Source organism: Ramularia collo-cygni (genome assembly GCF_900074925.1).
Source record: "Ramularia collo-cygni strain URUG2 genome assembly, contig: RCC_scaffold15, whole genome shotgun sequence".
Lineage (NCBI taxonomy): Eukaryota > Fungi > Ascomycota > Dothideomycetes > Mycosphaerellales > Mycosphaerellaceae > Ramularia > Ramularia collo-cygni.
Window position 1 is genome coordinate 508,136 of NW_019716269.1, and position 16,684 is coordinate 524,819.

Below are 16,684 nucleotides of genomic sequence, written 5' to 3' on the forward strand. Positions count from 1 at the left end.
TTAATTTAATGCTATTTAGCGGCTAGCCGGTTCTAAGTAAGGGCGTTACTAATTAAGTAACTCTTTACCCTCTAAACGATAGATACGAYAAACTAAACCTACTAAACTACGTTACTATTCGAGGGTAGCGCTACCTACGCTAGCTTACTACTACTAGTAATAAGGACCTAAGGAAGCGTAAGAGYACGATATAGTAATACGGTAAGTAGTTAGTRTCCGAGAAGGATAGTATAAGTACGTACTACTACTATTACTACGAGCGTAAGGGTAAGAAGTAAACTCTACTAGTTCTAAACGGTAATTAAGGGCCGCTATACTACCTTCTTAGAGATTACGGTAYTAATAAGGACGGTAATAACGTAGTTAAGCCGAAGGAGCTATTATCGTCGAAGGGCGGTATAGTATCTATACTATCGCTTATCTTAAGGAAGAGTTTAGAGCGTTTTAAGAGCCTACTTATTCGCTAGATTATATATTACTATATCTCTTTCCGTATRCTTAAGAAYACGTACTTCCGCGCTCTTATATCGTTCTTAAACTCCGGCGTTAGTATATACTTACTACGTATAGCGTCGACGATTCGAGGATAGGTATTAGATAAATATAGGGCGCGGAAGGAGGCGATAGTTAAGGAGCTATATACGGCGCTAAGCGATATATATATATCGTTCGATAGCTAGACGAGTCTAAACGGCTACTCGATAGTTAGTATAAATACGCATTTTATCGATAGGTATAGGAAGCGTAGGATAGAGCGACTAGCCTTTAGAAGGATCCTTAGCGAATATATAGGCGATAATATCGCTACGAAACTACTAGAGGTATTCGTAGAGTAGAGGATTAGAGGGCGTATTAGCTACTTCGTCGCGGATAATRCCTCTAATAACGACGCTATAATTAAGATAGTTCTAAAGGCTCTCTATYCGAAYATRTTAGCGAAGATACGTAAGGGACGGAGGCTCCGGTRTCTTAGCTATATTACTAACCTAATTACGAAGGYAATRCTCCTTAGTAGGGGTAGTAGTAAGGCGATAAAGGAACTAGAGCGTAAYACCGAGAAGGGCGCTTTTAAGAAGGTAGAAGAGTTCTAGCGTAACCGTAGCGCCGTCGGACGACTAYATAATATTATTAAATRGATTAGAGCGTCTACGTAGCGGCGAGAGGCGTTTAAGAAGGTRTATTATAGTAGTAAGGAGTGTATAATGTTTAATAATCTTAAGGTAAGTCTAAGAAAGTAGATCTATACTATTCCGGAGCCCTCTCYRGAGCTAAACTCCGGTAACTCCGGAGTAGTTATCTAAGCTTCTTCTTATTAACTTTCTTTATCCTTRCTAATTACTAYACCCTTATAGCTTATCTAAGACAACTCTATACGCTAGAACTTATTCTACTATATACTTAGCCGTGCTTAGRATGTTCGGGAGCGAATTACCGAGTTCTATAGGCTCTATAGGACTAAGAGAGCTATTCGTAATAACTAGCTAACTCTAAACGATTAGGCTTAGATTAACCGGCTATACGACGYACTAYACGTTTTCGAACTTACGAYAATAACGACTTAAGGCAATAAGAAACACCTCTATAACTAGTACYCTACGCTCTAGTTCCTCCTCGATTATACTAGCAAGTTCTTAGATAAATTTAAAGAGGAGGTAGTAATTAATAAACGATTCGGATACCTCTTAGGCTATTATAATTACGCCTAGTAGAAGGCTAAGAAGTACTAGAAGCTAGTAGATAATAYACTAATTATCTACGCTGCTATCGTCCTTAATCTAACTCTTAAAYACGGCTAGTTCGAGGATAGATAGAGCTAAGGTAGTAAGGAAGAGTAGGGCTATATYRAGYAAGTRCGTACTCTYRTAAAGGAGCTATAGACGACTAAATATCGCCCTACGCTAGTATCGCTAGTTACGGCTCTAGTAAYAACCTTAGATAGTAAGGACCTCCGTAATTACCTRTTYACCTATAAGCGCCGTAAAACAATAGTAACCTTACGTAGTAACGCTCTTAATAACTACCTATCTACCGACTACGTTTAAGATAGTAGGGAAACACTACTTAATATCCTTAGCTAGTRGTTTAAAAGGCGACTCTTAGAGCCGGAACTAGCTAAGTTTRCCTTTAATACACTCGTAATCCCCCTTTAATTAGATAAGCTAGAACGCTCGTTTTTAGAAGGCCGTAACCTTATTACCTACCGCCGTAATCGCCTTTAAGAGGAGATAATTAAAGCATGTAGTTATTTAAAAAGCTAGTACGGAGCACTAATATAGGATGTATTCGATAATGTTAATAAAATTAAGGAGTTTTACATTGTAGGGATAGGCACTACTACAACATAGGGCTCTTAGGGAGTTTCGGAGGATATAGAGTCGCTTTTTATAAACTAATTGCCTATTTAGGAAGCCGGTAACCATTAGTTAAGTTAGTATTCACTTGTAGAGCTAGTTGGTTGGTATAGTAAGAGCCCTTAGCTAACCGGTAACTAAACCAACAAGCACACTGCCATCGACTCTCTAACTTTGCAATGTCCACTAAGAGGGCCATCGAGAGCATTGCTGTACTTTGCTTCGTTTCACTTACCACGGTCAATCCTTTCCGTGCTACAGCAGAGGCAATATCATTCCTTTGAAAGAACAAAGAACTCTTGTACCCACCTCAGTTGAACAATGGCAATAATCACAATGAACAAAGCACCTGGAATACAGACAAAAAGAACTATAAAACTTGAGTATCCCTCGTGGAGCAGCACACCATCTTACAACCCAACACGACGCACTACAGGTAGGTCTCATAACGATGTCTCCAATCGACACACATATGACCGGCACATCTTCTGCACAGGCAAGCCCTGGAGCAATATCTCCCAACGACACAACCATGACCGGCATGTCACCTCCACGAGACCCGAGAGAAGTATCTCCYGAACATTACATTCGTTTCAAGGTAGGCAATCACATCATCAAAGAGCTAGGTAGAGGTAAAGCTGCACTCGTGTATGCATCCTTATCCTCTACGGTTGCTAGAAGAATTCTGGCAGATTATTCCAACAACACTCTCTCGAAGCTTCAGACTTTCAACAAGCTAAGAGCAAACCTCGTAGCAGTGAAGATCGCCAACGGAAGAAAAGGCACACTCCAAGCTCAAGAGATTGAGAACCTAATGAACTTACAATCGGGCAGGACCCATATCGTAAAACTTCTGAAAGCCGACGAGCAGCTTGGATGGATGACTCTAGAGCTTCTCAACGGAGGAACCGTAGGCGATCTCGAGGAAACAGAGAATATCAGATGGAACACTCCTCCCGGTACTACTAACCTCCCAACATCATTCGCATGGCATCTCATCGCGGAATCATCCATCGCTTTCCTCGAAATACATTTCGGAATCATAAATAACGTACATCATGCTGCATCCGTCAAGTACGCACACAACGACATCTSGGATGCGAATCTCATGTTCCGCTATCCAGGTTCCTATAAAGACTACCCGGATCTCGTCCTAGCAGATCTGGGAGATGCCGTCCGGATTCAAGAAGACGATGATGCGGACGATATGCTACAATTCTATCGAAGGCAAAGCGCTGACGCGCGGAATCTTGGAGTGGCGCTTAAATTGGTTGTTCAGGCGATTGGAGATTTTCAGCTTACAGCAGCGTTTGAGAAACTCGCTGGTTTTAGAACTAGGGATGAGGATGTTGATGATGGTAATATGCGGTGGTTGGATATGTTGCAGGCTGTTCGGAGCGAGGCACGGGCGAAACGTGCGGAGTTTTACTTGCCATTACCGTCTGTACGCAAGGCCAGGTTTTGCGCAAAAGTGGTAAGTGATGAGGAGCTGAGTAGCGTGTTTGATGAACTGGTCTGAGAACTTTGACTAAACATTGAGATAGTTCACAAAGGACTCAATCCATCAATATAAAATCATCAGCTCACGACATCGTCCATTGATGCGGGTGCGAACGCTATGCTCTCTGCATATCGCTGCTCCTGGGATTTCTTTGATCACATTTCTTTGTTAGAAAAGTCACACCATTGTCTGCTTCGGGAAAGAAACATCTTYGAGATGAGCGACAGATGCCCTTCCTATCGAAGGAGGAGCGATGAAWATACGACTCGGAAAGTACCAACACGACGGCTTCCTCAATTTAGTCACCACGCCTTCCAGGGTAGATAATACATGTACACAACAACCTTTCACCACAAACTCCATTCAATCCCACGACACAACCATGAGTCAACCTTCATCCACCATCAATGAACATCAAGACTACTTCCAGCAGAAAAACTACATCATAAAGCAGCTCGGCATCGGCTCCGCTTCAAATGTATACGCAACAATACCCAAAGCAGTCGCCACCAGGATTCTCTCCCGATATCCCACCCATTTKACCAAAGAGGCGACATGCAATAGACTTCGAGCGTCTTTACGAGCCACGAAGATTGCGCATCAAGACTTCAGCAACGAAGGCAATGACTTCAAAGCGGAGATTGAGTGTTATCAAGATCTCCTCCCGCGGCCACATATCGTCAACATCATTGATTCCGACAAGCAGAGCAACAGCTGGGTTTCACTCGAACTTCTCTCCGGTGGGACACTACACACCCTAGAGAATCAAGTCCACCAGCAATTCATCTCTTCAGGAGAATCCCCTCTCCCAGTAGCTTTTGCCTGGCACTTGATCGCAGAACTTTCCGCCGCATTCTTAGAATTACACCACGGCATAGTCGCCAACAACGAATTCCTCCCAGAAGCACTAAAATACACCCACGGCGACATCCAATCCGAAAATATACTGTTACGTTTCCCCGGCAAATTCAAAGACTACCCAGACATCATCCTCACAGATCTAGGAAAACCCCAATTCCTAGCCCCAGAAGACGATTCAGAAATTGCAGAAACCTTCTACAAAACCCAAGCCGATGAAGTTTTCGTCGCAATGGCTGACTTGGACAAAATCATGAAGGGCCTCGTGGTGCAGGATCCGAGACTACTGATAGCTCTACAAGCTCTGAGTCATTTCCGCGAGCCGGGGGATGATGTGCATGATAAGAATGAAATGTTGCGGGAATGTTTGCGGTATGTGATGAATGCAGCTGTGGAGAGGAGGGAAGAGCTGTATTTGCCTTTGAGGTCGGATTTAGCGTTGGGTCGTTTGGAAGTGCTGGTGAGTAATGAGGTTTTGGGGAGGGTTTTTTTGCAGTTGGGTTGATGGAAAGGTATGGATTGAGAGGATATAGCAGTCATTATTACTATGACGTTGAGTCGATCGTTTGATGTCTGCATTGCTCTTTTTTGCCTTCGGTTTTGTTCGATTGCCGTGCTTATGACGGCGCACTAAAGAAAACACCACCACTATAGAGCTGAAAACCAGTCAACCGTATCTATACGTGAGTGGCTTTCCCAGAGAGAAGCCAATCCCGAGATGTCTTGGTATGCGCCAAACTTTCCAACAACAACAGGGCCTGGCGTAAACGCCACCCGACTCGAACCAAACCCCAAACCCCGCCAAATACCGAGAACTTGGATGGAAGGGACACCTGAACCATACATCAGCTTTTGTTTTTACGGGAATCACGACAGGTATGACTTACTTTGTGTCTTAGCTTTCTTAATGTTGGGATTCCTGTGCCGGTTGATCAGGGTCTCTAGGAGATCTTTCCCGTCGGATGGCGAGACGGGAACTGAGACAGCATGGTAGGTTTCCAGTCTACGATCTTCGGTAACTCCGCCAAAATCTTCTCTGTCGTCAGCTAAAGTCTAGAGGTAACTAACGCCACGGCGTCCAAAGTCCACGCCTATGATGATGACAAGGCTGAGATTTAGAACCTCGGTGTACTCCGTAAACGAGAGAAAGCCACCATTGCGCCTTGAAAGTAAAACTTGCGAAATGGGAATGATGAAGCGAAGCTAAAATATCTCACTTGACGATATAGAACTAAGTACTTTTCTCGGATTCTCAGCAGCAAGTTTTCAAGTCCTGCAGGAATCATTATCAGTGAATCTACACCATGAGATCTTCAACTCTCACCACCGGCCTGTGGATTTCGACCACCGTCGTCGCCTTCCCACATCTCATCCCGAACTTGGGTGCACCTCAGCCTATTGCAGCTCGTGAGATCAATCCTGCCGCACCCCAAGGTGAGGGCGCTTTGCCGTTGGTCCCACCGCCTTTCGATGCTGCTGTACAGCGTGTTAGTGTGTCGGGAGTGAACAAAGTACGTCAACATCACGTTCTATTGTGAAGAAGAGAGTCCTGCTGAACAGTGCCATAGTTCGTCCCGCCTGGTCCAAGTGATGCTCGAGGACCATGTCCTGGTCTGAATGCTCGTGAGTCGTCCGCAATATATCTAGCTTACATGAGCTGACGGGTTGGCAGTTGCGAACCATGGATATCTGCCTCATAATGGTAGGGCAACTATCAGTCAATTCACAGATGCCACTGAGAAAGTCTTTGGTATGGGTCGCGATCTTGGTGGTTTCTTGTCCCTTTACGGCGCACTTGTGGACGGCAATGTACTTGGCTGGTCGATCAGTGGTGGTCCGCATGAAGGTATTGGTGGCTCGCATAATAATTACGAGGCGGATTCTTCTCCGCTGCGTGCGGATCTTAATCAATATGGTAGTAATCAGAGATTGGTCATGAGCCAGTTTCGTTCGGTGGGTATCTTCTTCTTGCATGTCTTGGAGTGAGGTGGCTGATGTTTGTTGTAGCTGTATAATCGCCAACCGGATGCTGTCACGGCCAACTATAACTTGGAAGTTTTGAGGGACTTTCGCAAGGAACGATACCAGGAGTCCATTGAGAAGAATCCATTGTACAGCTGTACGGAACCCCAGCACATATCTTGAAGCCTTGGCTAATAGTTTCAAAGACTTGCCTTTCTCTGGAATTGAAGTCTCCCAGGCTGCATTCACTTTCATTTACCGCTTCATRGGCAACAAATCCGAGGAATTCCCCGCTGGAGTTCTGAACAAGGAAGTTCTCAAGTCATTCATGAGTATCCAGGGACCAGAAGATAACCTCAGATGGGTCCCCGGCCATGAGAGAATCCCCGAGAATTGGTACAAGCGCAATCCTTCAGATCAATACACCGTTCCTGCTTGTAAGTCCCTCCATCTAAAATCTCTTTCCGTCACTTCAGACGAGTAGTCGGTCTTTATACAACACTACAAGACCGACAATAACATCTCCGAAAATCCTCACTAACATTCCCTTCCCAGTCGAACTCGACATCCTCTACTTCGCCACCACAGTCCCCGAAATCCTCCAAATAGGCTGTAACAAAGGAACAGTCAATTCCTTCCAACTCCTCGACCCTCAACTCCTCACTAACGGGCAATACACCGCGAAACAAATCTCCGCAAGCCCGTTGTGCTTTGCAAGTCAATTCGCTTTAGCACAACTTCCTCTAATTTCGGGTTTGGATCGAAATAATCCTTTGCTGAAACCTGTGGTGAGGTTGTTGGATTCTGTGACTAGTGGGTTGAATTTGAATTGTGCGAAGATTGGGTCGTTGAACATGTCGGCTTTGGCTGTTTGTCCGGGGTTTTCGGTGTATGGGGGGCCGGGTGGAGTTGTTGCTGCTGGGGCTGTTCAGTCTTAGATGATGATGATGATGATGATAGTGAGGATTATGATGGATCGTATGAGAAATGGCTGAGCGATCGCTCAAGATCACTAATCAAGGAACGGAGTACAGTCCGGCGCCGAGGCGGAGCGTGGATCACTGGTCTCGCTGGTTAGTGATCCTGGGAAGACTTGGCCAATATATTGCGAAGCATTGAATCATCTTTCATCTCCCATCTTAACGTCCAAGTCGCACTTCGATATCAGCATCATCGCCCACTTCCTCAAATCGTTGTAATGTCTTCTCCCATACCTCAAACCATCACCATTCCCGAGGTAGACATCTGGGATCTTCTCTTCGAGAATAAAGAAAGACCATACAGCGAGAATAAAAGTATACACAACAATACACTCCCATATTCGCATGCTGACATCAGCGATAGTCCTCTTCCACGACACAAATTCCCCTCGATCATACACATTCCGCCAACTGCGAGAMACAGCCGCTCAATTCGGAGCAAGTTTGCACTCGACATGGAACTGGCAAAAAGGCGATGTTCTAGCAATCCACTCGCCAAACGATATTGATTACGCAGCTGTGGCTTTCGGCTGTTTGTGGGCTGGAGGCATCGTTACGACTATCAGTCCCTCTTACACAAAAGATGAACTGGTGAATCAATTGAAAGATTCCGGAGCTAAAGCTATTGTGACGTTTCTACCGTTTTTGAAGATGGTGCTTGAAGCTGCTGCTGAGGTTGGGATTCCGAATTCGAGAGTCTTGCTTATGGGACCTGGAGCTTCTGATCGGAGATCTGCCAGTTTCAAGTCTATTGGTGGAGAGGAAGTCGTCGCGAGTAGACGGCCGTATGTCTTGGATCCAGGGAATGATGTTAGTTTTCTGGTGTATTCGAGCGGCACTACTGGGAAACCGAAAGGCGTTATGCTTACACATCGTAACATTGTGTCGAATCTGGCGATGATGGCTGCTACTCAAGTGCATAATCTCAGCTGCGGGAATGGCGAAACGGGCTCTGGTGATCGGAGTATTGGATTCGTGCCTTTGTATCACATCTACGGTGAGTGAGAAGTACCGACTTTCTCGAACAGATCTCATTGCTGATCCCTCCACAGGATTGACTGGCGTCTTACATCTCTCCATCTACCGCGGCTACGAAGTCTTCGTGATGCCAACTTTTGAGATTGAAAAGTTCTGCAAAGTCATTCAGCAACACCGCATCACTTTCATAAGTGTCGTTCCGCGAATCATCTTGGCTTTGGCAAAACATCCTGTCGTGGATAAGTATGATTTGAGTTCCATTCGAATGCTCACATCAGCAGCCGCGCCTTTGTCGAAAGATTTGATCGAGACAATGTACAAGCGGCTGAAGATTCCTGTTGTGCAGGCTTTTGGTTTGAGCGAGACGAGTCCTGGAACGCATTACTCGAGATGGGAAGAGTGGGAGAAGAGTATGGGGAGTATTGGGCGACCTCTTCCTAATATCGAGTGCAGGATTGTCGACATTGATAGTGGGGAAGTGCTCGGTGTTGGGAAAGTTGGAGAGCTCTGGTTGCGAGGTCCTAATGTCTTCAAAGGCTATTTGAACAATGCTCCAGCCACGACCGAAGCCATTACTCCTGATGGTTGGTTCAAGACCGGCGATGTGGCTTATGTTGATGAGGATGGTTTGTATTACATCACGGACCGGTTGAAGGAGCTTATCAAATTCAACGGCTTCCAATTGGCTCCTGCAGGTACGTACAGCTTCGGCGACGATAAGAGGATTCTGACATGTTTCGCAGAACTCGAAGGCCTTTTGGTCTCACACCCGAAAGTCAAAGATGCCGGCGTCGTAGGTATTTACAATTCCGAGATGGCGACTGAGCTGCCACGAGCATATATCGTGCTCGAAGAAGGAGTCGAGCGTAGTAAAGACACTGCGCAGGAGATCAGTAGCTGGCTTGCTAAGAGAGTGGCAAAGTACAAGCAGCTTCGGGGCGGTGTTCATTTCATTGATGCCATACCTGCATCCCAGGCTGGAAAGATTCTGAGACGGGAGTTGAGGGATTTGGCGAAGAATGAGAAAGCCTCGAAACTGTAGATTGTAGATTGATTGGTCAGATCAAAGGAGGAAAGGTGATGCCCGGCACTCCGAAGGAATATTTGTGTGGTTTGAGGCCCAGAGTCCTGAGTACGTGGAAAAAGACAAGTGGCGGCGCCAGCAATATTGCTCCATGCAATGGATGAGCTGGGAGCGTCCTCAGTTCCATGCCTACTGGTCGGTCGACGACAACGTCCAGGCGAAGACAACGGTCGAGTGGCTCATGTGGCATGGCGGTGGTGTTGAGGCATGTCTTTCTAGCATTCCAGCTAGGTAATCAACAATCCCATATCACTCTGCAAACCTCACATATCGCCGTCTCTGGCTGGCCTTCTCATATATTGTCAACCTTTCAGCAGTCCGTCATTCCTTCTCGGAGGGAACTCAAGCATACAAAGAGCTTCATGTAGCTCATCTGTAAGAGGCCCCAATGGCCATGCATCGGGAGCCCTTTGAATGCTTCAGAGCTGAGGTATCTTCAGAGCCAAGTTTTGCCATCTTTCGCCAGCCAGTCAATAGCCCTTCGATGGCTTTCATGGCTTTCCTTCTTTCGAATTGCCCACGCAGGTATATCATCACAAGTGATGTGATCTTGCTGCAACCTACCTCTGCCGAGAGATCGTGATGAAGCATGGTCAATGTGAAGCCGGCGTTGCGAAGGCGGACGTCGTCCTGGTATGATCGTTTTGTCCGTAATGCTGATATCGCAGCATTCCGGTGCTCTGAAGATGGAGATGGTGGTGCTGATGATGGATCGCGAGGTTTTGTGTACATCTGTGAGCGCGCGGAAGTTCCGAATCCGAGGCTGCGAAAACTTGAAGGGTTAGGGTTGGGGTAGCTGTCCTTGGCGATATCGCCGGCATAGTTGAACTTTGTAGCAAGGGTGCCATGATAACCAAGTACAATGGTCTGYCTGATAGACATGTTCACATGTCGATCCGACTTCCTATCGTGGGCGTGAGTTTTGGGGAATTTCAATGGCTTCCGCGAAGCCGCCAGCCACCACCCTCTGAGCACTGGATCTGCAGGATAGCGTAGCTGAGATGAAAAGACAGAAATGACCAAAGCGGTCGAATGGAGTGACAAGAACGAGATCAGCCTTTAGAATACTCATAAAAGACCCCCAAGGACTCGCCGGTTCAATCGTAATGAGATCAGTTCGTGCTATGGCCGCCGAAATCTCCTACCCTAGCCCTAACCCTAAGCCAAATCATGCTTCGCATGCCCCGTGTCCTTCGACGTACGCCGCGCGTGTCGACAAGAAGATATCCTAAAGCACTCATTAAGCAGCTGGTGTCTCTGAGAAGTGTTCCAATGCATAATAGGAGTGTTTTGATGACATATCTAAACCTCACCCGGCCCGATTCACACTCACCGCATTGGGGCACGTCGCGAATTGGCTGGAGCGGGGCGATCACTGCCGCCGAGAGATGTAACAAGGAGAGCAGTGCAGTGGACACCGAGACATTCTATGTTGATACATGCCATTTGTATATGTAGCGGTCTACAATGCTCCCCGAAGGCTCTGACATGCCGCAGCAGATGTCTTCCGGGCGACGATAGCACAGCTGCAAGTAGATGGTAGCGTCAACGACGAATTGACTCTTTCACCAGGTCCTCTGACTGTACTTCAATTCCGGAACGGCTTCAAAGTCCAGATGAGTGAAGGCTGCGGATGCTGTGAATCCATGACTGCAGCTATCATGCCGAGACCGAGGAGGGATATCATCGTAAGAGAAAAGAGATGGATACCAGATTGCTGTCCAGTATTGCTGGTAGCAATCGCTCGTGCAGGATAAGGATACACTTCAACTTGAAGTCTCGCGGTGGCACTGGCTGCTACGATCGTGCACGCATGCCGATGAGGCGAGACTGGCCGAGAATGCCGTACAAGGCGTGCGTCTGGGACACCTTTGATGTCCCTGTGAGCAGCAGTTTCGTCTGCTATACCCGGAAATATCGCCGAAGATCAACAATCCCTTCGTTGTCAATCTTTGGTTCCTCCTAAATGTGGCGTGCTCTCATGAAAGCTGCGTCTCCGAAAAGTGAAAGCCTCTGATGGAGTTCGGGAATGACTTCCATCACGAACCAGACAATCGAAGTCTCCCAAACTCACATCGCATATTCCAGCAAGCTTCTTAAAGGTAAGCTGAAAGCAGTTGTTCGGAACGGATCTCAGTGGGGTATAAGATGGCCAAAGCAATCTCTTCATGGCCAGAAAGGTACGAGGAAAAGCGCCGCATKCTGCTTTTAAACAATTCCGAACATCCTCTTATGTTGGTATTGTAGGTGCTAAAAGTCGTAGGAAAGCTGCCGTACATGCTTGCTGAAGTAAGAATGGTCGACAAGCCGTTGATGTTTCAGAGATTAAGCGCTAGAGGTCTGCTTTGAAAGGTGGGATATGTGATGGGGAGAGTTTAGCAAATGGATGGAAGTGCCGGCATACCAGACGATAGGTGGCCCCTTTTCTGCAGAATGAAACGCGGCTGAAGATCTCGCTTGCTATTGATGCTGATAATCGATGAGATGGGAAGGCTCGGTTCAACGGAGCGGAGCTGAGCCCGGCGGGAGCGGCTGGCGCCGTGTACCGGGAGCGGGGCGCGGATCCGAGCTCCGCCGACTCCAACCCGCCGACTCTCGTCCTCTCTTTTCCATTTACAACTCCCTTAGGTTTCTGCATTGGCGATACCTTGGATCATTGGGGTATACCGATTTTCAAAATATGCTGGTCTACGTTCACTGATCACTCACACCATCCTAGGGTGTCGCAACTCACGGCCAGTGCGTTTCGCCCAGCACGCAACAAAGCATTCCATCGTGATGCTACCATGTTGACGGCCTGATCTGGGCCTTAACAAGACCAGAGGGCTGGAGAATGTCCTTTGCACCGTCGGTAAAGTGCGAGAAAAGATACAGCGATAGCACCTACAAGCTGCGATGATGATCCTTTGTTCGTACCATGTACAATCATTCAAGTCGACGTCTCCGGATACGGTCATGTCAATGACCTTCCTTCGCTTATATCAAGGCAGACTGCGTCTTTGAAAGAACAAAGGCTATGTCAGAATGCGGACATAGCTTGGGTTTGTCAAATTGGCCGTTTCGGAGAAGATTTCAACACGAACAACTTTCCGCTATCCACTGCATCTCGCTATAATGGCCTACATCTTAGGAATTCCCCTCCCGGGTAGAGACTACTTGTCATCGATCCCGGAAGAAGCTCGAGTTGGCATTCTCTCAAATCTGACCCACCAAGATCTTGCTGCAGCACGACTTTCTTGCAGAATACTCGGCGCATCCGGACGTGGGCTTCTCGGAAGAAACCTGATCTTTGCCCACCGGTTGGATACCATTGCTCGCTTCAGGGAAATCATCGCCAGTCCCTGGAGAAACAACGTCACCACCTTGACTTACGATAGCAGCCGTTATTGGGAGAACCATGTCCGAGACGAAGACGCATATGCCAATAACTACATGGATGTCGAACGTTATTCCATTGATCCCTGGCGTATCTCTGTGCAACAAGATAGCGCTGATCTCGCAAATCTGAATTGTGCACTCCCGGCAGTACCTGATGTAACGAACGAACTTTTAAGTAAGTCGAGAGACAGGAAAAGCGATGCTCAATTGCAATTCTGCTTTTGTCGTGAAAAGCTGCCACAACGAACGTGTACTGACTCTGTCGATCAGACGCCGAGGGTCGCCGTCTAGTATCGAATGCCAACCGAGCCACCTGGAGCAATGACACCCACGCCAAGTACATCCAGCGCTTCAAGGTGCAATCAACACTAGAAACCAACAACACAGCTCTCCAACTCATCACTGAGGCATTCAGGAGGTGTCCGCGGTTGAAGCACGTCGTCATGACCGACTATCGTGGGCTGGCGAGACAGGGTGAATCCTACGCCGAAGYTTGCCTCCGGATGTTTGGAACAACATTGCCACCAGAAACATATGTTTGCACTGATATAGACGACATTGTGGTGGTCATGTTTGCGCTCACGGCTGTCCCGAGYGCAGGTATTCAATCCTTTTCCATTGGGCCGCATCCATTCGCATCTGTGCAAGGAATGATGAGTGGATATTATATGCACCGACTCACGACAGAAGTGCAGAGTACTCTTACTCGCTACCCAGCAGACTCCTTTATCAATGTGTTTGACAGACACTTCAAACCACTGCGCCGTCTCCGCCTGCCGTACTACGACCCGAATGACTGGGGATATGTTGGTCGGACGCCTGAAAACATTTGGTACATGCTGAACGCTGCTCGAGGATCGGTCCGTCATCTTTCAATCACAAGGGCGTGCGTAGCAGGGATCCATCCCGGGGCTGACGGGGTCCGATATCCTGCAAACAGCGATTTCCTGAGTCTCACCTTTCCCGATCTCACATCTGTTGAATTCCACCATCTCCATTTGACAGACGACGCAGACCTGAGAGCATTCCTCTTGAGGCATAGACAAAAGCTCCGTCAAGTCACCCTGATTGCATGCCACTGGGCCGTTGGTACCGCAGGCATTGATCAATCCATAGCCTTGGCTGAATGGGGTCGAAAGAACCTCACCCTGACGGGCATTGAGTATGTGCATGCCATGGATTTGGATCGGCTTGCGCACGTTGACTGGGAGGAGGGTGATGAAGATCGTTGGCAACTTAGAGATCATCCACCCGCTGAAATTGCCATTAGGCATGTGGAGAGACTTGAGAAGTGCTGGCTCAGTTCTACAGGCAATTCTTTACCACGCACCGTCGATGTGGCGGACCGTGTGGAGCGGGCAAAGGACGTGACTACCCCGAATTGGTGGATGCGGCCGGGGAGACTCCAACTGTTGTGAGTGGTGCTGAATGGTGGCGGAACAAGCACCAGCAAGCCAATACCGGAATGCGTAATCTCTTGCCATAATCTACTTCTATACCAAACCACCCGCTTTCTTCCTCAAATCTCTTCTATACATGAACCACACCAGCCAAGTGATTCCAGACTGCGCCACAAACGCCACAGTCGAGAAGACGAAACCTTTTCGGAAACTCGGGGTATCCACTGCGGGATACGTCAAAACCGGCAGCCAAGCATTGAAAGCATAACCCAGAGAATTCATCACTCCCAACACAATACTCCGCTCCTCCGCATCTCCACCACAGATTTCATTCGTCCAGGTCATGCTCATCGGGCCATACGGYACGGAAAGTTTGTCCATTAGAAAGGCCAACCATTTCAACCCCGAGGGCACATTCCAGATGGCCAGAATGAGTGCGGATATCAGTCCTCCTGCGGTGGAGATGGACATGGCGGCGGGTCGATTCCGCCAGTAGTCTGAAAGGACTGCGAGGATGATGGTTGCTACTGCTTGGACTGCGTTTTGAGAGGTTGGGATGATGTTGATTAAGCTGATGGAGTAGCCTTTTTCTTTCAGCCAGAGGGAGAGTGGGTTGATGCTGCTTGATGGTCCCTTTGCGATGTTCAGTTTTGTTGGAAGTGGGAGATGAAGGCACACATACCCTGTTGATGAAGATGATGTACAAGATGGTCAGCAGATATCTACACGCAGGTATAAGTGTCAGCACTTGTTTCCAACGAATCTTGCGGCCTTTGGGATTGACTCACACATGCCATCTCCCAAAAATTCTCTTCCAAGCAGACCAACCCAGCTTGGTACGAGGAGCACGACCAATATCACTCATCCGCTTCTTCGCCAACTCAATCTGATCCTTGGTCAAATAGAATGCCCGGGTATTCTCTGGCAGATCCGGAATCATCCAGAAGCCCGCGATGCAGATCGGCAATGATATGATGCCATCCATAACGAAGAGCCATTTCCAGCCTGGAAGACCATGAACGCCATTCAGTCCTTTGTACACACCCGCTTGGAGGTATCCGCTAAACATCGATGCCAGTGCACTCGATGCATGGAAGATTGCAGCTCGCTTTGCAAGCTCCGAAGGCTTGTACCATGAGCCTAGGATGAAGTGTGCGGCGGGATAGAAGATGCTTTCGGCCAGACCGACTAGGAAACGGATCGCTATTACGTGGTTCGAGGATGAGACGGCCGCGAGACAGAATGTCAATCCCTGGATGGACTGTCAGTGGATTTACATCCTGAGGAACGGTCAAGAACTTACGGTCCATACGAGCTCGCAACTGGGTATCCAGATGCTGGGCCTGACTTTGGTAAGGATGACCTGCGATGGAATCTGCCCGACAACATATCCCGTCGTCCAAGCCACATCGATAAGATTGATCTGGTTGGAGTTCATGGACAAATCCTCCTTCATGCCGGACACATAGGCATTGGCAATGTTCGTCTGAGCGAGATTCTTGATAAAGTACCCCAAAGTAAGAATGATGAGTACGCTGACATCCAGTCGTTGCACAAAAGCAAYTTCCTCCTTTGATCGACCAGGCTCATAGTCCCAAATATAAGCCCACCAGGGAACTTTGGGCTTTGTATCGCTGTGAGAGGATCGTTCGCTGGAACCAACATCGCTTGGGATAGGTTGGCTTTGCACCGCAACATCGAGCTTCTCATGCGGCTTGGCACTCATAGTGATGGTTTGGCTGTTCCCAGAGCTTCCGCTATCGTAGTCTCCGAGTAAGGGCTGTCGCTCTTCTGGTCTCAAGGACGATGCCATTCGAAGGACACGAGCTACTTTTGAGGACTACCACTCCGCTCAAAAATGTCCTTCAAATCCGGGTCGTCGGCTGGTTTGTAAGGTCGACAGCTCTCCGAATAGCACGCAATCTATGCCGTCTACTCGCAATACCACACGGAACGATGGTTCGCATACTCCAATGATCCCATTCAACAATACCACAGGGGGGAAGTGCATGCTCGACTAGTCAAAACTCCACCAAAAGCGGGCTCAGATAACGACGCTGAGCGAGTCACATCCCCTGCTTCTGAAGTTATGAACCTGAACGTGCTACGAAACCTTCATGGCGTGACAAGGCTCCACACCTCACTGCATGGGCACATCTAACCAGCATAGTCGGACAATCTTCGGGATGAAA

General features: G+C 47.8%; 5 protein-coding genes; 4 read left to right on the top strand and 1 right to left on the bottom strand.

Annotated features, from left to right (window-relative positions):
* Positions 1–4,234: 4,234 nt before the first annotated feature.
* RCC_08795 (uncharacterized protein) lies at positions 4,235–5,215 on the top strand (the record flags this gene model as incomplete). Its single annotated transcript, XM_023774041.1, has 1 exon — positions 4,235–5,215. The coding sequence occupies one exon, from the start codon at positions 4,235–4,237 to the stop codon at positions 5,213–5,215; it is 981 nt and encodes a 326-aa protein (XP_023629809.1).
* A 799-nt stretch (positions 5,216–6,014) lies between these two features.
* Positions 6,015–7,610, top strand: RCC_08796 (related to oxidase; the record flags this gene model as incomplete). XM_023774042.1 has 6 exons in its annotated part: positions 6,015–6,221; positions 6,279–6,333; positions 6,383–6,663; positions 6,718–6,829; positions 6,879–7,109; positions 7,228–7,610. 6 exons carry the CDS (start codon positions 6,015–6,017, stop codon positions 7,608–7,610), a joined length of 1,269 nt encoding a protein of 422 aa, XP_023629810.1.
* Positions 7,611–7,870: 260 nt separating this feature from the next.
* RCC_08797 (related to 4-coumarate-CoA ligase) lies at positions 7,871–9,672 on the top strand (the record flags this gene model as incomplete). XM_023774043.1 has 4 exons in its annotated part: positions 7,871–7,967; positions 8,017–8,649; positions 8,705–9,325; positions 9,374–9,672. The coding sequence occupies 4 exons, from the start codon at positions 7,871–7,873 to the stop codon at positions 9,670–9,672; spliced, it is 1,650 nt and encodes a 549-aa protein (XP_023629811.1).
* A 3,156-nt stretch (positions 9,673–12,828) lies between these two features.
* Positions 12,829–14,510, top strand: RCC_08798 (uncharacterized protein; the record flags this gene model as incomplete). XM_023774044.1 has 2 exons in its annotated part: positions 12,829–13,267; positions 13,363–14,510. 2 exons carry the CDS (start codon positions 12,829–12,831, stop codon positions 14,508–14,510), a joined length of 1,587 nt encoding a protein of 528 aa, XP_023629812.1.
* Positions 14,511–14,585: 75 nt separating this feature from the next.
* Positions 14,586–16,218, bottom strand: RCC_08799 (related to transporter protein; the record flags this gene model as incomplete). XM_023774045.1 has 4 exons in its annotated part: positions 14,586–15,125; positions 15,175–15,214; positions 15,281–15,744; positions 15,796–16,218. The coding sequence occupies 4 exons, from the start codon at positions 16,216–16,218 to the stop codon at positions 14,586–14,588; spliced, it is 1,467 nt and encodes a 488-aa protein (XP_023629813.1).
* Positions 16,219–16,684: the final 466 nt, after the last annotated feature.